The 23,712-nt window shown below is 37.5% G+C and overlaps 1 protein-coding gene across 2 annotated transcripts in view; it reads right to left on the bottom strand.

Annotated features, from left to right (window-relative positions):
- Positions 1-23,712, bottom strand: part of LOC135197842 (uncharacterized) — a 264,075-nt gene that overhangs the window by 19,004 nt on the left and 221,359 nt on the right. For both annotated transcript variants that reach the window (XM_064225015.1, XM_064225016.1), the window contains exon 3: positions 15,101-20,183. In XM_064225015.1, the coding sequence (XP_064081085.1) occupies positions 15,101-20,183 (5,083 nt within the window). The remainder of the gene's footprint in view (positions 1-15,100; positions 20,184-23,712) is intronic.

Here is a 23,712-nt window from a genome sequence, read left to right as displayed (position 1 = left end):
ATATATATATATATATATATATATATATATACATATGTATATATATAGATATATATATAATATATATATATATATATATATATATATATATATATATATATATATTATAAATATATATTACAGTGAATCTGTAAAATCAGGGAATATATATATTCCCTGATGTTTTCAGGGAATTTGTATAATGTCTGATTCACTTGGGGAAATATGTGTACTCCCTTAAATTTTCAGGGTATATACATATTCCCTGAAATTTGGACCTTATTGTTGTTCAGATTCCCTGAATCATATTTAGAATGACAGAACAAAGGAAAAAAAATGAATTAACACATAGATACAATTATCTAATTTATTTATCACATAAAATGAATTAAGCTAATAAAATGAGTTATTAGTTCATTAAAAATAAAACTAGTCACAAAACAGTCTATATTTAAAACGTCCAAAATCAAGTCAGTAAAATTAATTGTCAGTCACAAAATAGGTAATATTTAGAACATCGCCTTGTTTTCACAATGCAGGCATGAATGGCATCGGGAGTTGCATTTAACCTTGAACTTGAAACATTTACATCGACTTGTTTGGCAACGTTTTGAACCACCACAGTTACAGTTGGCGAAACGTTGTGGCCACCTGACTTCGACTTTGCTGTACAGCAGATCGAAGGGAAACAATTCTATCGGTTGTCACATCGTCTTCGGAGTACAGTTCATACGTACATAAATCATATTGATTCCTGGTATACTTCCCACTCAGTTTGCCAATTTTCATTGCACTCGTGCAATTGTCATTTTCGTGAATGTCCACAATCATTCCCATGATATTCCTTGGATCACACTCTGGCATTAAAAGGTCACCATTTGCTGCGTTGTTTGGAATAGATGCTAAAGTAGGACTCACAAGTTTTGCTCTTCCACATAATGTAATTCACCCTCTGCAAAGTGAGGACGATCTGCTGTCAGTAATTGCGGATGAAACAACTTCAGTCGAACCACCTGCTGTAGAACCACCACCTGTCGAACCAACATCTGTAGAACCACCTTCTGTCGAACTAACTTCTGTCGAACCACCTGCTGTCGAACCAACATCTGTAGAACCACCTTCTGTCGAACCAACATCTGTAGAACCACATTCTGTCGAACCAACATCTGTAGAACCCCCTTCTGTCGAACCACCTGCTGTCGAACCATTTTCTGTCGAACCACCTTCTGTCGAACCAACATCACCGTTCTCCGTTTGTTAAAACAATATTATTTCTCAGCAAAAACGAGCGTGCGAAGCGCATCCTTCACAAGCTGAACGTATAGTTAGGCGAAGTTGTCATATTATAGACCGTGGAAACATCGGGAACAATGTTTCTATTCCGATACCAATGGTGGATAGGGGTCGTGGTGATCCAAGGGAATATCATGGGAATGTTCTAAATATTAACCATTTTGTGACTGACAATTAATTTTATTAGCTTGATTTTGGATGTTCTAAATATAGACTGTATTGTGACTAGTTTTATTTTTTTATTGAGCTAATAACATTTTATTACCTTAATTCATTTTATGTGATAAATAAATTAGATAATTGTATCTATGTGTTTATTCGTATTTTCCTTTGTTCTGTCATTCTAAATAGGATTCAGGGAATCTGTATAATAATAAGGTCCAAATTTCAGAGAATATGTATATACCCTGAAAAGTCTAGGGAATATACATATTCCCCCAAGTGAATGTTATACACATCCTCTGAAAATATCAGGGAATATATATATTCCCTGATTTTGCAGATTCACTGTAACATACATACATATATATATATATATATATATATATATATATATATATATATATATATATATATATATATATTGTGTGTGTGTGTGTATGTGCAGAAGTATATCCTTCTTGTGCCATCTCCTCTTTGGGTACGTGGCTACAGATGCAGTCGGCACATAAGCCTTTTGAACAACCATGGCCTGGTCGTGTAGCTAGCAACCTCGAGAGAGAGAGAGAGAGAGAGAGAGAGAACATTTATGGCAATATTTAGCTCTTGATGACTGATATTTATGCTATAAAATAGCAAAGTATACAGGTGACCTTCTGTAAGAAATAATAATTCATCTTATGATGGAGCATTTTCTTTTAAAAAGCCTCATTGATTTATATTCTAAAAAAATATAACTTTTACCTCTCTAAGGATGAAGATGAATCTAACGTCTTCCTGATCGTGCAAAACGAGACTGTAGCGACTAAAGAGCAAAGGTTTAGCCCAAATGTAACAACTTCAAAGACGCGACTTAGGTGGGATTTCTCCTTTCTGGTAATTTTACCGCTCGCAGATATGGGTCACTGGGTACTGTAAAGGTGTTGACTGTTAGTTGAATAATTCCTTTGCCCTACAATTGAAAATAGAAGCTCTTGACAAATAACAAAATAGTTATATAAACCTGCTTTAATCTAAACTAATCCTGCCGAAAAATGCCATTAAGAGACGCTATATGGTAGATGGTGGTAAAAATAGACAAGAATAAAGTGAAGATTCTTTAAGCACGGAGTTCGGGTATCTATCTTCAACTTATAAGAAAGTAATCCTCACGAATTTAGACATGGCGACGCAAGTGACACCGAAGATAAGATTGGATTTTTATTCTTTTCCTTTGGAACTGTTTAATAATGCTTCATAAATTAGTTTCTCTCGTGGAGCTTCCCACTACTAAGGCTCTTTAGATTCTCTGTGACGAAGCTCAAATGAAAATTGACTATAAATAGCAACTAGTAGATGTGTTAAGTTTTAAAGTTATTGTGCTTCTTTCATCCTTGACTTCCCCCCACCCCCAGCCCTCTCTCTCTCTCTCTCTCTCTCTCTCTCTCTCTCTCTCTCTCTCTCTCTCTCTCTCTCTCTCTTTTGACGTAATCTTAAAATCTCCACACATATTTTTTTCGTCTCAAAGACCCTCTCTTCTAGGAGTTGCATAAGCTGAACATTAAGGTCTTTCGGTGGCTCGTATTTTCTGTAACACTTTTTGTCACAAAAATGTGGATTTTATTCGACAAGAGAAAGAAGGCTACCGGGAATATGCGTTTTGACCATGAAGCTAATCTGCTTCTCAGAGGAGCTTGAAATCTCAGGGCTCATGACTTGGTTGCTGCAACCGCTCCCCCCCCCCCCGCTCTCTCTCTCTCTCTCTCTCTCTCTCTCTCTCTCTCTCTCTCCCACTTCATTCGCAAGAAAACCCTCTTGTCTTGAGCGCACTTCTCAAGCTAAAAGGAGTTAAAATTCATTATTAGAAGTTTTTCCTCTTTTTTGCCTGAGGTCTTTTATCAGTTTGGAGTGTGCAGGCGTTCATTTTCTTTTATTTTTAAACTCATGCTAAATTTTTGTTACGTATCGTTAATAATTAGATTGGCTATCTTTCCAAAGGTTCACAACTAGAAACTGGATAATGAATTGATATTTAGATCAGAAGGTAATACCGAAAAGTATTGCGTCTAGCAAGAAAGTTGTATAAGCGATCTCTAGTGATTTTATTCCAGCAGCGAACAGATTTATCTTCCATGAAAAAAGATAATCTGGCGATGAGAGGAATGAAATATTTCAGGTATTATTTTGAAATCTGCGGTTTTGCATGAGTGGATAATCGTTCGCTTTGTGCACTGGAGGTGAATGGCACAAATAAAGAAACCACTAGTTCAGCCAGTAAAAAAAGACAAAAAATATAACTTAGTGGTTCTCAGGAGGTTGTATCTCAAGTTATGATAAAAGGCTGTTCTAGTCGAAACAGATTAAACATTATTCTTTAGTGGTGGAATAGTTAGAGGAATAACTACACATTGAACGGTAACAAGAACAGTCAAATCAGAGCCATTACATATCAAGAACTAGACTTCAAATACAGAGATGAAAGTCTCGCTTAGGTAAAAGAGCTTCTCAGTCCGGAAACGGGGTAATTTGTGTAAAGAACATGACCGAGTCCTTGTAGGTAGATTTTACCAGCCCCTTGGTTAAATCCCATTAGGATATATAGTTATAATATTCGTGTTGAACTTGTGGGCTACACCGCAGGCTATACATGGGTCTGGTCAGTACTTGGCTGACTGTAAGTGCCGTCAACATTTGTACATTTTAGTGAAATGCATCTAAATGATTTATCCGTTAGAGACCTGCAGCAAACTTAGAGAGCCTAAGTAATCATATACAGAACTTTTTAGCTACGAGGGCTTCGTGCAAAACCGCAAGAAATGGATTAGGACTATTTAGGGCAGCGTCAGTCGACATCTGAAATTTCTTGAAATGATAACCAGGTATGCAAACAGTTTTGTTTTATAGAATTCATACTAATGACGCGAAAGACCTTAGAATAATAATTACTATAGATAATTGAATAGTTCATATGCTCATTTCAATTTGTAACCAACATCACTTAATTCACAAAGGCTCCTATTTTGTAGAACAAAACAATAGGTTAAGTAGAAAAAACAACTTGTAAGTAAAGACAGAGTAAGTAATGTAAAGTGTATATTGGGTTCTCAGTTTGGGTAGCAGTATTAGTGTGGTCTCGGACAAACGCCTGATTGAACGCTAGAATCGGAAAAGATGTGACCAATTGGACCCTCATAACATTTACACTTCAGGAAGTACGTAACTACAACTAGAAAGGTGTCTTAACGGAGCATCTACATTTCCAGTATACTGAGAGACTCCCAAGAAGCGTGAATAAAATCAGGCCTATAAACATCACGTTTAGGTTTGGGGTTTTCATTCTTCGATATGGATTTTTTAATAATGATTGAGTCATACATTTATTTTTCTTAATTGTGTTTGTTATTCAATCATCTCCTTATATAATATATGCATATATACAAATGACACACACACACACACATATGCTTAAAAAATCACTGTAGATGCACGTGACTTCATAAATAAGCGAATACCACAGGAAAATAATAGTCAGAAATCCAAGCGCTTTCGTCTTTACTCAGACATCGTTAAGGAGTTAACTCCTTGACGATGTCTGAGTAAAGACGAAAGCGCTTGGATTTCTGACTATTATTTTCCTGTGGTATTCGCTTACACACACACATATATGTATGGAAGAAGACCCAGTGTTCCACATTTTCTTTCTTTATTATAAAAGTGCAAATGGGGGTGCCTGTTCAGGCAGCGTCTCCCCCTGAACCGTCTGGCCAATCTCTCACTCCCACTATTTCACATAAACTCCACAGTTGTCACAAAAATCAATTTAACAATATAACAATATACTAAAGATGACACAGAGGCCACTGGATCTTGATTAGTAATTAAATAGTAAATGATTATTTAGGTTATTTCTAAAGATACAAATATGGTAAGTGGCAGGACATTTCACATACGTATTTCGGGAAATATCACGAGGACGGTTTGTATAAAACACACAATGTCTACTTCCTGAAATCCCTTCAGGACTTAGTAGCCATGTGACTAAATATCGACGTAGTCAAGGACAAGTGGCTTGCAACCGGATATTTGATTGACTTTCACTATCTTTACAGGAAACACGACCAACGTCCTGACTTTGCCATCAGATTGTACACAACTTGTAAGACAAAACCTACATTTAGTTATAATCATATCCCTTATATTCCACTTAGAAAAATTAATTTCAGCAATTATCCCACTGTTGATATGACTCTTGCATATATAGTACTTTATTTTCTTCTGTTCCATCATTAAGGACTTCATTCCTGTTGGTAGTTTTTCTGTTTTGTATTCCTTTAAAACGGGCACAATTTGTCTGGAACATACTTAAAACACGCATCTCTCTCTCTCTCTCTCTCTCTCTCTCTCTCAGAAAAGACCACAGCTAATCATCCTTCTCCTGTCCGTCTTATTTTCTTTTCTCCCAGCAGTTTCGCCGCAACTCCCCCCCCTCCCCCTCCCCCCAACTCCCCCCACCCATCTTTAATATTTCCTTGAAGCCTAATTGCCCCGTTCTCTCGCGTGTATTACGGCTTTTTTCCAGCGGTCTTCAGCTCGGGCTTCTGTGCAATATCTTTTTTATGTCTTTCATTCATCGTTTAAATGATGTTTATACTTTTTGTCTCGGTGGGGCTTCCCCACAAACAAATTGTTACTGCCAGTTATTTATGATTTCCCCGTGTATGACTTTCGTTACGCCTTATTGTGTTGTGCCGTCTATGTAACTGCTTTACATATAATATACTATATATATATATATATATATATATATATATATATATATATATATATATATATATATCTTAATTAGGTAGTCTGGTGGTTGCATGCACTAATCGTGTACTACGGCGTCTTTGTTCTCAAATCGATATTTTCAAGATAGTTGGATACCACAGCTATTTTTATAGCCATGTCAACTGAGCAGATATATATGATCACGAATATTTATGCACATGTTTATATTCTCTTACATTCGATATATATATATATATATATTATATATATATATATATATATATATATAGATATAGATATATATATATATATATATATATATATATATATATATATATATAATGTGTGTGTTTGTGTATGTAAATATATATATATATATATATATATATATATATATATATATATATATATATATACTAGCTGACTGACCTGTTGCTTCGATTACACTGCTCAGCATTTTTGACATTTTACATTTCACCACATCTCGCCCCCCCCATTCCTATCGGGGCTGAACTTAGACTTGAAGGGCATCGGGGGTCTATATTCATCCCAGTGACCTCGAAAACTATGGATTAGACAATATCTGTATTTTTTGGTTATTTTTACATAATACCACCTTCCCACCCATTTCACCCCCTTTCTTATTGGACTTGAAGAGTCATTATTCATTTTAGTGACCTTGAAAACTATGGATTAGCCCTTATATCTGTCGTTTTCTGTAATTTTTATATTACCCGCTTCTTGCCCCACGCCCTATTGGGGCTGAACTTGGGCTTAAAGGGCATCGGGAGTGTCGCTATTCTTCTCGGCGACCTCGAAAACTATAGATTAGAAACTAATATCTATTGTTTTCGATAATTTTTACAATTCACCCCGTTCCCTCACCCGCCCTGTACCCAATCAATGGTCCTATTTTAATTCTGTTTTCCCCATGACCTTCCCCGGTTTGATATTGACTGATATTTTAAATCATATCAAAATCTGTCAAGAAATGTGGATTTGTATATTGTTCATTCAAACAGACAAACAAACAAGCAAACGGACATTTTTGCTTTTACAAATATTTATGTATATACATACATATATTCACACATTTTGTATGAGTGTGTGTTAGCGTATAAGCAGACAATATGCAAATCAGAAAAAGCACACATCATATGCCGATGTGTGTGCGCGTGTAATTGCAGTTTATCGCGAATGGGCAGACTTGGAAAAAAAAGCTTTATCAATTATTGTGGTCTGCGATAAAAGATTTTGTATTAAAATTCCTCTTCCATGAAGGGCAGAGCGAGGCCTTTATATGAGCTTGGGAATGTAAAATGAATATGTTCATCATGCAATATCCGATAAGGTAATTTCATTCTCTCTGGATTTGATTGAATTTTCGTCCCTACACGTCCGGCGGGGAGGTGAGGTGGACCAAAAAAAGCATTTTCTTTTCTAAATCTGGTTCTTTATAAAGTAATGATACCATTAATTATGAAAATTTCGTCTGTTAGTATGTACAATTATATATATATATATATTATATATATATTATATATATATATATATATATATATATATACGTATATATAAATATAGATATATATATATATATATATATATATATATATATATTATATGTATTATATATACATATATATATTTTTATGTACGAGTATACACACACATATATAATACTTTCATATATGAACTAATGAACTATACACGTATTTCTTTTAAGAAGTTGCTATCCCAGTGTCCGTTTCCACTCGCTGCAACCCACTACAGTCGACTAACCTCGTTCAAATTTGCTGCTGAGTTCAAAGGGAATACAATGACATTTTCAGCGAACATCCCACAGCAATTTGCCCTTCATTGGAATTCGAGGCGAGTTGAGATTGGAGCTACTTGACTGCGAGCCGTTTTTTTTTTTTTTCTTTTCCTATGGATAGTGGAAGAACGGAAGTGGATGATTCTTGTAGGAATATTTTGTACAAATGCAACAGACGATGGTAGGGTGGGAATAGGGGCGAATTTCAGTACAGGTGCAGCAGTGGAGTGAGAAGGGTCTTTAGGAAGGGCTTGAAAAAGAAGAGTGCCACTGGAAGTCCATGTTGCATTGTAAGATAGGATTGTGAGTCAACCCCCTATCTCCACCCCCATGAAAATAGTGTGAAGATGAATGAAAGAAAAAAGGTAAAAGTTGCTATATATATATATATATATATATATATATATATATATATATATATATATATATATATATGCACACGTTTATGGAAATGAAGAAAACATAAAAAAAAATTTTTTGAAAAAGTTTACAAGATGAAGAAGTGGAGAGTATATGGGAAAAACGATTGGGGACTAGGAAACTGGAGTAATGAGCATTCATGTGGATGGTGGAAGAAAGACTTATGGATATTTAGGAGTACATATCACACGTGCTGCCTAGGAAGTAAGTCACACAAAGGGCGAAGCAAAGAAGGTAGCAGAACACTTACAAAATTAAAGGAGAATGTATGAAAGGATTGTCGAGTCAGTTTCTCCTTATTGGAATGAAATGCGGATGTTGAATGACTGAAGCTTTGAAGACGACTTGTTCATGTTGCTTATGTGGTGTGAGAAGATTTGGGACGTGAAAAATGTGGGGAAAAAAGGAAAGAGTTTGTCAAAAAAGAAAATTAGTAATACGAGTGTTCGAAGAGTTTTAAGATGATTACTGGTTGGTGGAACCTGTGAAATTCCAAGATTGTCAAGAGGACCGACACAAGGAAGGCTTAAAGAGGGTTGGGGCGATGGAAAAGAAGAACCTAAGGGCCCTAACATTCAGGAAATGAGAGAGTGTGCGCAAGATGGAAGTGAATGGAGCACTATCTGTAGAGGATAGGTTAGACATGCTGTTGATGAGCCTGGATTAATCCACGATTTAGTGGATAAAAATGACTGTGGCAGAGACTTATTTATCCCTTTCCTTTGGAGCCACCCACTGTATATGTTAATACAAAACCACATACATTATATATATACACAATGCACACACACGCGTATATTGCTCACGAAGATATCGTTCATTTTTTATGAGTGTTGAGACACTACTTTCTTGGGTAAAAGCCTTTCAGTTTGGTTTACCAACTCAATTTTAATTTACCACATAAAAACTGAGGGTGTAGGAATAACTTATGTTTGATTGCATTGTATTAACATCCAGTCTAGGTATTAAACCAGATTATACTGTGTGTGTGTGTGTGTGTGTGTGTGTGCGCGCGCGCGAGTGCGTTTGATATATTATGTTACCAGCTTCAATGCTTTCCGCAGTTTTATTTTGAGTCATGAATCAAGCACGTCCTTGTATCGTCTCTTGAAAGTCATTTGAAGTTTGTCTCTGTGGACTTTCTGTCATCTGGAAAGTTTCCTAGAAACAAAAGCCTGCGTCTGTGAATAGCTCAGGAGAGGACAAAATTCATGGAACTATTCCAGATGGGGGATTGGCTACCGAAATCGCTCGAATTGTGGAGAGAGAGAGAGAGAGAGAGAAACACTAGTAAGCGCTCACACTATATATATATATATATATATATATATATAACTATATATACTATATATATTATATATTATATATATATATATTAATTTTATATATATAGATATATATATTATATATATATATATATATATATATATATATATATATATATATATAGAGAGAGAGAGAGAGAGAGAGAGAGGAGAGAGAGAGAGAGAGTAACTATAGTATGCGCTGATTGCTTCGTTCAACATAACACAATCTATTTGTTTAAGAAACGGACCTATGTCACTGCACCTTTTTTGGGTTAAGATTTCCATTGCTGGTGAGATGAGGTTGCTAAATAAGGAGAAATGGGAAAGAGGAAGATGGAGCTATGTGGAAGATTTGAGTCTCAGAACACTTGAAACAAGCAAGAAAGCAGGTTTTGTGCAAAATAAACGAAATTTCCCATGGAAGCCAAGGTGGAAATGTATTAAGGGATTGTTGAACCAACTCCTCAAAGTCAGTTGTAAATGTTGAAGATGGGTACTGGAAGAAGAAAAGAGAATACCTAGAAGAGGATAGATGGACAGTCTGAAAGGCATTTTCTAAAGTAGGAGCCTCAACATTCAGGGGGAGCAAGATCTTGGTTGCGTGCAAGATACAGGTGGGTGAGACAGTGGGTTCAAGGGTTTGGCCGTGCTGGTGGTGAGAATTCTGTGTAGTTTTATAAAGCTACATAGAATTATATTCGTGTAAGTATTCTTCACAGGTGTTCATCCACAACTCACTAGTTTAATGGTGATGATGACTGGTGATCTCTATACTTTGAAGCTAATTTTATACATATATATATATATAATATATATAGGGAGTATATATATATATATATAGATATATATATATATATATGTGTGTGTGTGTGTGTGTGTGTGTGTGTGTGTTTGTGTGTACGGTTAGGAAAAGTGTTTGCTAGATTATTTTCATTACAGAGTAAATAGAAGAAAGAACAAGTTGATTGGATATAATGGCCAGAAGAGTGGCGGTCAGAGATATATCTTGTTATTTCTTATAAAGTAAAAGTTAAAAGTTTTTGGTTGGAGAGAGAATCTAAAAATATGATTGCAAAAGTGATCAAGAGAAGTCATTTTTAAGAGAGAAGAGTAATAAGAGTGTATACATAGAAGGGATATTTAGGTTACAGTTGGTGTCAAAGGGTGAAGGAGCAGATGAAGTGCTTGTGAAATTCATGACGTCGCCATAGTGTCAGCAGAGATTCTTTGTATTAGCATAGGAGGCTAGTTAGGGGGAGATACAACCTTGACTGGTGGGACGAGGAAATGCATTTTAGTGGGTGGAAAAAAAATAAAAAAAATGTGCGAGTTGCAGTCGAATGTCTTCCGACAGCGTGTGCAAGTATGCAGCAAGATGGAAAGGTATGTCAAGGAGATATAAAACAAACCAGAAAAGTGATACGAAATAGAAGGACAACAATGGGTGGGAATTATAAAGAGAAGCGTGTATATTGTGTGTGTGCGTCGCTTATACGTGGCCAAGACGAAGCTAGTGATCAGTAGGGTCTTGTTTCGTCTTATTCAGGATATTGCAATATATTTTTATCTGGAAATGGTCGTCCGGCATTACGTTTCAGTTTATGACTATTTTTTCCTCATTGGAATGTGATTTACACGTCATTTTAACGAAGATTATGTAAATACAAATCTTACAAAACCTTCGAGTGCCAAAAACTCACAGTTTAAACTCCCGTGAAATATGAAGTGTGTTTATATAATACCAAATGTTTGCTTTCATAGTTTCATTCTAAATTTATAATATTTTCTTCCCACCTTCAAAATAAAACGAGTTTTTCCAAATGACCCCATACAATGGGAGTTTTTGCATGACTGCTCCGTGAAATGCGAATTCTTCATTCATGAGTGTCATGAAATATGAATGTTTGAGAGTATGCGTGACGCCATCGCGAAATGTGACTAGTTTTGAATAATTGATAAATGAGTTTTTTTATAATGACAACTTATGAAATGTGGGTGTATTTGCATGATGTCAACGTGTCACGTGATTTTCAATATTATACTCATTTGAAATTTTCCTTTTTGGAACTTTTAATTCTCTCATTTTTCTTTGCTTCCGTAATTTTTACACTTAGTAAGATTAAGTAGGGGGGTAGTGCCGTCAATGCAACTCACGTGGTGCACTGTAGGCATTACTTAAGCTTCTTTGCAGAGTCCCTTCGGCCCCTAGCTGCAACTCCTTTTCATTCTTTTTTCTGTATCTCCGTTCATATTTTTTCTTCCATCTTAATTTCCACTCTCTCCTAACAATTTCATAATACAACTGTGAGGTTTTCTTCCTATTACACCTTCTAAACCTTTTGCTGTCAATTTCCGTTTCAGCGCCGAATGACTTCATAGGTCCCAGTGCTTGGCCTTTTTGCCTAAGTTCTATATTCCTATTCCAGCTACAATTACTTTTTGGCTTTGAATTATTAGTCATTGTTGTGGTAGAAGCAAGAGCGGTGTTAAGTGTCATAGTAATGACAGTAGCAATAGCAACGGGGGTGGGGGGTGAACTTATTTTCAGTAGCTGAAATAGTAGTCATAATTTAAGGTGGATTTCACCCCCTGACGTTTCGCCCACTTCTTCTCTCTCTCAGATGCCAAACACAGACACCTCGTCTTCCTCTCTTCTGAGAACCGGGCGATTGTCCCTTTTTCCAAGGAGTGGGCATAATCACATCAAGCAAAGCGCTCATCTTTTGAAAACTCGCCCCTCTTTTATGCTGGCCCAGCCAAATTCGACTATTGATTGCCTCAGCGGTAATCTGCGCGTGTGAAGGCGTTGGGGATGGAGGAGAATGGAGAGGAAAGAAAGATTAAAAGAAAGAAGAGGTGGATTGATTTCAATGATTATAGAAGGGGGACTTTTGTGACGAGGAGAATTGAAAGTCAACTCTCATCACGAACGTACGACTGATAGATAGGTGGAATGGGGCTGTAAAACCTCAGAGAGGCATATTGGATGGGTGAAGGGTAAGGGTTGCGAAGGGAAGGGATCTAGAAATAAGTCGGATCAGGCATGAAATACATCACCAAAGGACAAAAATGATTACATAGAAAAAGAAAAACATCCCAAATCCTCTCTGTGAATAGAATCTGGAGATGTTTGCTATCAGGTCAACAACATCCTTTTTTCCTCGATGCCGGCGCTGCTCTTTGCATTTGTTTGTTTGTCGTGATTCCTGCGTTCGTCTTTGTTTTGTGCTTTTCTCTGTTCGGGGGGGCTGTGGTGCATGCTCGCTCTGTAATCCTCTTATGCCTCTGACCCTCATGCCTGCATCATCATCCTCCTTCGAAAACATGTTGTGATGTCATCTCTCTTTGATTCGGGGATTCTAAATTCCCAGGGAGTCTCTTTACACTTTCTGATTATTTTACCTTGATTGCTACTCATGTTTATGTTGCCGTAATACATTTAAATTTCACAAGCTTCGTGTGATTATACTCTACAAGGTCGCGGGTTGATTCAGTTTTCAAGCTAATCACAATACCTATATATCCCTAGGGGGTTAGTGCCATTAATGCACTTCATGTGGTGCACTGTAGGCATTACTTGAGGTTCTTTGCAGGGTGCGTTCAGCCCCTAGCTGCAATCCCTTTCGTTCATTTTACTGTACCTCCTTCCATATACTCTTTCTTCCATCTTACTTTCCACCCTTTCGTGTTAATTGATTCATTGTGCAACCGCGAGGTTTTCCTCATATTACTCCTTTCAGACCTTTTCCTGCCGACATCTGCTTCCGTGCTGAATGACCTCATAATTCCCAGTACTTGGCTTTTGGCCCAAATTCTATATTTAATACCCTATATCAGTTTTTTTTTATACCACTTAACAGTTGGTTTTGTTATAGAAGCCGTAGTACAAAAAATTAACTCAAAAAAAAGAAATTGTATGCGCTGGTTAACAAATTTAATCTGCAATAGAAATCTAGCGAGTATCGCTCAGCAGTAACAAGAAAATGTAGCTTTTCAAATGTAAGGTTTGCTGTGTTATCAAAAAGTTTCATGCAGTCAAAGAGGACTGGATGAAAACTTCCAACATATGCTAGTTTCCGTGCAGTTGTCTTTCGAATGATATTTTGCCTCTCCAAAAACAAACTTAAAATCTGGGATTTAAAAGTTTTCAGGGTGGTCAGTGTTTCAAAGGTTTATTTTACCGATGGTACTTTTGTACCGAATTGCTTCCACTTGAAAGAAAACCGAACCTCACCTGACCACCTCCTAAAAAGATAAAATGAGCCCTTTCAGCGCTAAGTGATTTTATAACTTCGTTGTCGTTATCTCATTCCGGTTTTAAATCAAGAGGAAGCTCTCTCTCTCTCTCTCTCTCTCTCTCTCTCTCTCTCTCTCTCTCTCTCTCTCTCTCTCTCTCTCTCTCTCTGACCAGAAGATTTTTGAGCGCTCTTGTAAAAGGCGACTAATGAGTTCTTACGTAACTGAAAAGGCTTTTTAATGCTGTAAAATAAAAATTGTACCTTTTCAGGGCTTGTCAGGCAAAATTAATTTTTCACTATCATCAAATGCTTAGTCTTTATTTATAGATAGATGTTCAGTTATTTGAAATCCTCGTTTTCATTGATGTATCACGAAAAAAGGGTTTTGCTGTTTTTATTACAAGTTAGTTCTTAATCATTCGCAATACATAGAGCTTCATTTCGCAAGAATATTTTATATACGTGCTTAAACTCAGAAAATGTAAGCGCTGATATATAAAAGGAGTAATCCTTTTATCAAAATGGATTTAATCATGTAAAATATTTTTCATGGTCATCTCGTAAAATTAGATCGATCAAAGAGAGAGAGAGAGAGAGAGAGAGAGAGAGAGAGAGTTTGTATTCATCCGAGATCAATGAAATCTACGTCATCAAAAAATAGTAGTTATTATTTTACTTTTTTAGGATGATTATATTTACATCTGCGTTGAATTCTATGGAACGAGGGCTTGCATCATTACATTGTACATGTGTCGTTTGTTTTGTCCCCATTCTTTAATGGAGATATTTTAGGTTTTCGCTGATTCCCACGGATAAATTAGTTCTTCTTTAACCATGATTATTCGTTTAGCATGCAAGAATTATTAATTCTCAACATTGTAATAAATAGTGAATTGAACTTAGTAAATGTATTCCTATTTTATGAGAAAATTTTTTTTTTTTTTTTTTTTTTTTTTTTTTTTTTTTTTTTTTTTTTTTACAAAGTTCCTCTCTCTTAATATGTAATAATCATTTTAAAGAAACAAATTAATAGCTGTGTAAAGTAGAATATGAGGAATTTAGCATCCCGTTAAAGGACTGATTTTATCTCAAGTCAGTATCATTCTGTTTAAATCTTGGAAAGAACACCTCCTACTTACCTAAAAATCTCTTGTTGACTGAATATGGAACCGACACCTCTTGGACAGGGGTATATATGTACATGTTTCCGCCGTTGCCTTCGAGAGCGCTCTCTCTTTTCCCAGACCACCCGTAGAGTTCTCCATTTCGCGCCAGGGACTGGATATTACGCTTGTCATAATCCTCTGCCTTGTTGCTGTCACTTTCGTAGGCCAACTTGTTATTGTTGACGTTGCTGAGGAGGACCATCATTTTGTCGTTGGATCCCAAGAGATCCAGCTGTCGCTGCCGCTTCTTGAGAAGGCCTTTTTGAATTTCCAAGCGGATGAGGCGTTCTAGATAAGCGATGTTTTCCTCGGGGGTTCTAGGGGCGTTTCGTCGGTTCTGGCGAGATCGGGTGTACAGGTAGGGGAGGTCGTTGTTCTTAGCCAGGGCGCCGATGTACCGCTTCGCCCTCGGGTGCTCGTTCTCTTCTCTGCTCCTGAACAAAGAGGACAAATGGCGTTTACCAGCGCCGAATCTGACATCACCATTTTTCAAGAGGGAAGCGAAGTACCTTTTTTGAACTTCTGAATATTCCGGTGCCGGTAAGTTTTTCAGAAGGGAGGAGTAGTGCCTTTTATCCATATCTGTTTCATTGTCGTCTTCGTTGGCGGCTTGGTACTGGTGTATTTCGTCTTCTAAATGATCTGCACTGCCATCCGGCCTCTTGAGGATAGAAGCATAGTACCGCTTTTCAATTTCATTTTCTTCCAAGATGTCACCGTAAGAGTTTTTGTGCTTCAGCAAAGATGAGAAGTGGCGCTTCCCTAAATTGATATTTTCGTCTCTGTTTCTCAGGAGAGCGGCCAGGTACCTCTTTTCTGTGCCGAACCTATCGTGCCAGGCGTTGAAACTGCGTTCCTTGAACAGGGAGGAAAGATGTCTCTTGTCGACGTTTGCTGCGTCCGTCGCGGCTGCAGCCGTCGCACTTGTGTCGGATTTTTTGCCGTAGAGGGAACCTAGGTGTCTTTTGTCATCGTTGTGTTCAGAAGTATCGGATTTCTTAGAGAACAGAGAGCCTATGTGTCTCTTATCTTCGTCTAATGGGGCGTTGCCAGACTTTTTCGAGTAAAGAGAACCTATATGACGTTTGTCCTCGCTCACTTGAGCAGAATTATCAGACTTTTTCGAAAGCAGGGAACCGATGTGACGTTTATCTTCTGTCGTTTGAACTTGGTCATTTGATTTTTTTGATAATAAAGACCCTATATGACGTTTGTCTTCATTTGTCTGAACAGGCTCATCAGACTTTTTGGAATGGAGTGAACCAATATGGCGTTTATCCTCGTTGACATTAACGTCTGATTTTTTGGACAGCAGCGAAGCGATATGTCTTTTATCTTCATCAAGAGACTTCGAATCTTCAGATTTCTTGGACATGAGAGAAGCTAGATGTCTTTTTTCCTCTTCAGACTTTTTTGACCGGAGAGAACCTATGTGTCTTTTGTCTTCTTGTAAAGTGTCTTCTGAGTTTTCATTCAGTTTTTTGTATCTAAGGGAAGCCAGGTGTCTCTTATCTTCCTGAGGAGCATCAGAAGATTCGTCGAACTTTTTAGACCGAAGGGAACCTATGTGTCTCTTTTCTTCCAAAGGATCGGATGAGTCATCCAATTTTTTAGATCTCAGTGAACCCAAATGCCTTTTGTCTTCTTGCAAAACATCTGACGATTCATAATATTTTTTTGATCTAAGGGATCCCAAATGTCTCTTCTCTTCGTCTAAAAAATCTGATGATTCATCAAATTTCTTTGACCGGAGTGAACCCAAATGCCTTTTGTCTTCTTGCAAAACATCTGAAGATTCATCATATTTTTTGGATCTAAGGGATCCCAAATGTCTCTTATCTTCCTCTAAATAATCTGATGATTCGTCAAATTTCTTTGACCTTAGTGAACCCAAGTGCCTTTTGTCTTGCTGCAAATCATCTGAAAATTCATCATATTTTTTCGATCTAAGGGATCCCAAATGTCTCTTCTCTTCGTCTAAAAAATCTGATGATTCATCAAATTTCTTTGACCTGAGTGAACCCAAGTGCCTTTTGTCTTCTTGCAAATAGTCTGAAGATTCATCATATTTTTTTGATCTAAGGGATCCCAAATGTCTCTTATCTTCCTCCAAATAATCTGATGATTCGCCAAATTTCTTTGACCTTAGTGAACCCAAGTGCCTTTTGTCTTCTTGTAAAGCATCTGAAGAGTCGTCATATTTTTTTGATCTAAGGGATCCCAAATGTCTCTTCTCTTCGTCTAAAAAATCCGATGATTCATCATCATATTTCTTCGACCTGAGTGAACCCAAATGCCTTTTGTCTTCTTGCAAATAGTCTGAAGATTCATCATATTTTTTTGATCTAAGGGATCCCAAATGTCTCTTCTCTTCATCTAAAAAATCTGATGATTCATCAAATTTCTTTGACCTAAGTGAACCCAAATGCCTTTTTTCTTCTTGCAAATAGTCTGAAGATTCATCATATTTTTTTGATCTAAGGGATCCCAAATGTCTCTTATCTTCCTCTAAATAATCTGATGATTCGTCAAATTTCTTTGACCTTAGTGAACCCAAGTGCCTTTTGTCTTCTTGTAAAGCATCTGAAGAGTCGTCATATTTTTTTGATCTAAGGGATCCCAAATGTCTCTTCTCTTCGTCTAAAAAATCTGATGATTCATCAAATTTCTTTGACCTGAGTGAACCCAAGTGCCTTTTGTCTTCTTGTAGTAAATCAGAGGATTCGTCGAATTTTTTGGACCTTAATGAACCTAGGTGCCTTTTGGCTTCTTCAAAAGCATCCGGGGATTCGTCAAGAGCATCTTGTTCATCAAATCTTTTCGACAAGAGAGAAGCAATGTGCCTCTTTTCCTCAACTGAAGTGTCAGGGTCGTCAAATCTCTTGTACAAAAGAGAGGAAATGTGGCGTTTATCTTCCGTCAGTAATTCAAAATCGTCAGGTCTTTTAGAAAAAAGGGACCCTATGTGTCGTTTGTCTTCATCCAAGGAATCAGAATCAAATCTTTTGTAAAGAAGGGAAGAAATGTGGCGTTTTTCTTCATTTAAAGCATCAGTTTCATCATATTTTTTGGACAACAGTGATGCAAAATGTCTCTTATCTTCGCTGAGGTCATCTGATTCATCATATCTTTTGGACAATAATGATGCCAGGTGTCTCTTCTCTTCGCTCAGATCATCTGAGTCATCATATCTTTTAGAAAGCAGTGAAGCAAAGTGCCTTTTTTCTTCGGTTAGATCATCACCATTATCGTATTGGCTAGATAGAAGTGATGCAAAATATCTTTTTTCTTCATCAGAATCATCAGATCCGTCATATCTTTTAGATAAAAGGGATGCAAAATGTCTTTTGTCTTCACTTAAGTCATCCGAGTCATCATATCTTTTAGACAGGAGTGATGCCAAATGTCTCTTGTCCTCACTAAAATCATCTGAGTCATCTGAACGCCTTGGCTTGAAGAGAGATGCCAGATAGCGTTTCTCCTCGTTGATAGTGTCATCAGCGCGTTTTGGTTTGAAGAGAGAGGACAAATGCCTCTTGTCTTCTGTCATTGCGTCATCAGAATCATCAGATCGTCTTGGTTTGTAGAGAGATGCCAGATATCTCTTGTCTTCGGTAGTGTATTCAGCTAGTGAGTCATCGGACCTTCTTGGTTTGAAAAGTGATGCAAGATATCTCTTATCTTCTTGAATGCCGTCGTCTGCCCCATCAGATCTTTTTGGTTTGAGGAGAGATGCCAAGTACCTTTTGTCTTCACTGAAGCCACCCAGGGACTCGCGTTCTTGTCTGTTTCTTAAAAGGGACGAAAGGTGCCTTTTTGTCTCATAAAAACTGTCGTAAGTGTCAGGTTCTTTCTGCTTTAGTAAAGATGCCAAATATCGTTTATTGGCAGAAAAGCTGTTTGGATTATTATTGAAACTGTTGCTCTTGAGTAGTGACGCATAGTACCTCTTATCGTCAGAGTGGAATCCATTTGAATAACTGATGTCTGCACTTTTGAAAAGAGATCCTAGATGTCGCTTCTCAACTACAGGCTCATTGGTTTCAGAAGGCAAAGATTTCAGCAACGAAGAGTAATGTCGTTTATCTTCATAAATGGGATCATCTCTACTTTTAAGAATGGAGCCATAGTATCTCTTACCTACATCTTGATTGTCAACAGGGCTGACGTATTGGGGGCTTTTCAGGAGCGAGGCAAAGAAACGCTTGTCTTGAATGAAAGGAACACTGTCACTCTTGAGCAATGATGCAAAGTGTCTTTTGTCCTGAGCTGGGTGTACTTCGCCAAAATTTGGGACCGTATCAGACTTCAAGATGGACCCATAGAAACGTTTTTCCTCCGTATTATCATCTAAATCACTGAATGAGTTGAGTGTAGAGGCAAAATATCGCTTACCATTCCTGCTTCCTATGAAGGATGGGGGCTGACTCTTCATAAGGGCGCCTAGATATCGCTTCTGCATGCTGCTGAATTGTGGAAGTTCGCTGTTTCTGGCAAGGCTGGCAATATGTCTCTTTTCTACACCATCTATGTCATCTGTGAGGTTCTGACTAGAGGCTCTGGCAAAGTAGGCAACATTTCTCTTGTTGTATACAGATCGTAGACTTCCAGAACGTGCTAGTGAAGCGATAGATCTTTTTTCGGCATCCATATAACTTTCGGTTTCCATTTTGTCGTTGTCCACGCTACGCTTGTCTTCCTTTTTGGTGGCGTTGGCAACGGAGTTCTCAGAACTGACGGAGCTCTGCATGGTTGGGGGCGCATTGCTTCTCTTGCTCGCTGAGGACCCCTCACTGGGCATTCTGGCCTGCGTTAAAGTGTTCTTGCGATTTTTCAGTACTCTCTGGTTGACTGTCTTCCTGAGCATCATCATGTACTTGTTGTCCAGAGGAAGGGTCCCTACTGAAAACCCCCAACTGCCTTTCGCGTCCCCACTCTCTACCAGTCGGCGTTCTCGAACATCTATGACGTCATTGTTTATGTCTTGGCTGAGGTCCTTAGTTGAATCGTTGGTTTTTGTGTCGTCGCGCGGTGAAGTCGTTCCAGCAACCACTCCCTGAAAAGGAAAATCACCAGGTGAATACCAGTTATTTAAAGAGGCTTTTCATTTTGTTTTTGAGAATGATAACAAATATAGTATGTTGTACCAGCTGGATTAGATTAAACTCCGTAGATGCACAATAAATTATGGCTTAATTTAGTTATATAAAATTCATAGATTTGATCTAATTTGTGTGTTTTTTTGTTTTTTTTTTGCAAAAAAAAAAAAAAAAAAAAAAAAAAACAAACCATATACTTAATTTTCCTAATATAAAGTTAGACAGTGTTAACGGTATGTGCGGACTTTTTTCCAACGAATTCCTAAAATACTGAAACTTTATAACCATGATTAAAATAATGTGACCCACGAATATTATGTCTCTGATCAGATGGTAAGTGGTAGATAGAAAAAAAAAACACACAGTAGAATAATAATTATAACTTTTGGTGTTTTGATATAAAAAAAAAAATATTATTGATTCCAGGTTCAGAGTCCCATGCAGAAACATTTTGCCTTTTCACAGGACATACTGGTCATGCGTGTGTGGTTAATCAACCATTTCTCCTTAAACTGGAGTTCTCCAAGTGACTAAATAAACATAATAGATCCAGGATAAAACCCGATAAAGTTAATGAACGTCATAACATCTAAACCTCTTTTGCCCAACAACTTATCTACAGCACCTCTGTATTTCTTAGCAATACTCTTCCATTCCCTTCTGTTTGGTGGCCTTTGCCTTGTGTTTACCACCAATGTTGTTCCTCGTCTTTTATTCTTTTCACACGTACATATTTATATATATATATATATATATTATTATATACTATTAATTATATATATATAATATATATATATAATATATATATGTGTGTGTGTGTGTGTGTGTGTGTGTGTGTGTGTGTATTGTATATTAGTATATTTATATTTATATATATATTACCTGTGAGGGTCGTCCCCCCCCCCCCCCCGGTATTTAATATTTGGTATGCGTTTAGCCATTGTGCAAGGCGAACTGGTAACCCTCAGTCTCTTCTCTCTCTCTCTCAAAGCTATCACTGGCAAAAGCCCTCTCTCTCTCTCTTTCTCTCTCCATTCCATCAGGTCATTAAATTAGAGTCGGAGTTACAAAAATATAACGTTTTATTCAAAGTAAAGTACTAGTTGAATAACTCAAGTTCTTACAGGATCAGCAATGTAATGAAAATAGTTCAAGTCTCACAGACAACTAACTCAGATAACCTTCCGGTATTTAAATGGCTTAATCAGTAATTAGTCACACCAATTATCTCTTCTCCAAAATACAGTCCTCTCACTAGGACACTCGGTCCCCTCACTAGAACCGCCTGTTTAAAAGACAGGAGAACACACTAGTGAGCACACACACAATTGTAAAGACAAAGTCAAAAGATCAAATAAAATGGAACATCTTTACAAGATATCAAAACAAGATATCCCTTTGGCTAAATCATGATAACTAACCCATTGCAGCCTGGAAAATCACACACTCTCAAAAGGAAACTTTTTGGCACACACCATCGTGGTTCTGCCTTTCTTGCACAGACCTCTCCGTAAGTCTTCCCATAGTTTTGGCTAAAGATGCCATTATGAACGGAAGAGGCACACACGTACACACGAATTCACACTCTTCGTCAACGCCTCAATTAACTGGTCGCAGCCAGTTTTCAAAGGCACCTTGAACAAGCCCCCCAAACTCACATACCCACAGAACGAACATTGATCTGCCCAAGTAAGCATCTTTGTATCACACCATCCCAGAAAGAGATGTCAGCATTCTCAGGTCGTCGCTTCGGACTCTGTCTCCATGGGAAGTTAAATATGATGAGTCTCCAATTTCCAAGAAATGTCACAATGATACATATTATCAGTCTTTATTTATTACATATATATATATATATATATATATATATATATATATATATATATATATATATATATATGTGTGTGTGTGTGTGTGTGTGTGTGTGTGTGTGTGTGTGTGTGTGTACACATATATATGTTATACATACACGTACATGTATTATTTTGATTATGACCAAACGTTATCCGTATGCAGTTGAGCTGATATTTCAAACTGACGTCCCTCGCATCAAATAGATAGGTACTCCAAAAGTATTATATTGCAGGTAACTGTGTCCATCATTGAAAAGCCAAGAGACAGGCGTCTTCGTGGAAGTATTTCGGTCCGCATGGCTTAATCTCAACGAGGTGACAGACTCTAGTAATTAGAATAAACATGTTCGTTTCAGCAAATCGTGTGAACGGCCTACACGTACGTTGCAGTTTGTGAGTCAGTACTTCAGAAACGTCGTTTACGTCGTCCTTCGCTCCGTTAATTGACGAAATCTATTCGATGTGAAGACGGTGCATCGCATGCACGATTCAGATGAGAAAAGTGAATACAAATGCTGATGGTGGTTATGACGTCAAACGTTTCAGACATTGAAGGATGAATGATCCTTTACGTTAGCATTCTGTTACGGCTGTTACTCAAGATAATTTTTTGTTATAGCTCTTGTTCCAAGTTGATAGTCGCAAAATTTGATTTGAGTCTGTAATTATGTGCATGTGCTACCCATGCGCATTCTGGAATAAATCAGTTTTTCTACCGCAGATGTAATTTAATGGAAAACATTTGGCATCTCTCACTCAGTCTTGACCAATTAAGTTAAGTGTATCTTAATTTAACCAGACCACTGGGCTGGTTACCAGCTCTCCTAGGGCTGGCCCGAAGGATTAGATATTTTTACGTGGCTAGAAACAATTAGTTACTTAGCGACGGGACCTACAGCTTATTGTGGGATCCGAACCACATTATATCGAGAAATGAATTTCTAATCACCAGAAACAAATCCCTCCGATACCTCGTTAGCAGAGCAGGGAGCGAACTCGGGCTACCATTGACCAGTTAAGACCTTCCCAAGTTGGCCCGTAAATCTGATTAGCCTTCAGCTGCTCACTCACCGTCAAGTCCACCTTCCTTGGCGTACCTGTAGTATCCTGTGGTCGTAATCACAGTGACATATCTAGAAATCATTAACCTCACAACACTGAGGTGTTTTCAAATGATCTTTTATCTTCTTTATATTCTACAATGATGGCTGCTTTCACGTACGTGTGGATGCTGATTTGAGAAGTGAAACGAAACTGTAGATGGCGAACAGAGAACTCAGTAAACAAATTGGGTGCATTAGTTAATTCCATTCGACTCTTTGACGTGTGATTTTCACGTAGATAAAAGTATCCTGATTTATAAATGATAGTAAAAATAGAAAACGAGGAAACAGCATTGTGCTGTTTATGATCTTAAATCTGCAACCAAAGCGAAGAACCTGAGAGCTGATCCCTTCCGAAGGAGATCAAGCGAATGAAACAATGTGGCGAATTCGCCTTTTGCGTCGAGAAACCTCCTGTGATCTGCTTTCATCTTTATGAATGGAAAACTCTAAAGACAAAAAAGGTAAGTATCGAGGATGAAGTCTAAAAATCTTTCCAGGATCATTCTCTCTTTCCCTCTTTCTCTTTT

Source organism: Macrobrachium nipponense, chromosome 21 (genome assembly GCF_015104395.2).
Source record: "Macrobrachium nipponense isolate FS-2020 chromosome 21, ASM1510439v2, whole genome shotgun sequence".
Taxonomy (NCBI): domain Eukaryota; kingdom Metazoa; phylum Arthropoda; class Malacostraca; order Decapoda; family Palaemonidae; genus Macrobrachium; species Macrobrachium nipponense.
Note: the sequence above shows the minus strand (reverse complement) of the source record. Positions and strands in the feature narration are given on the sequence as shown.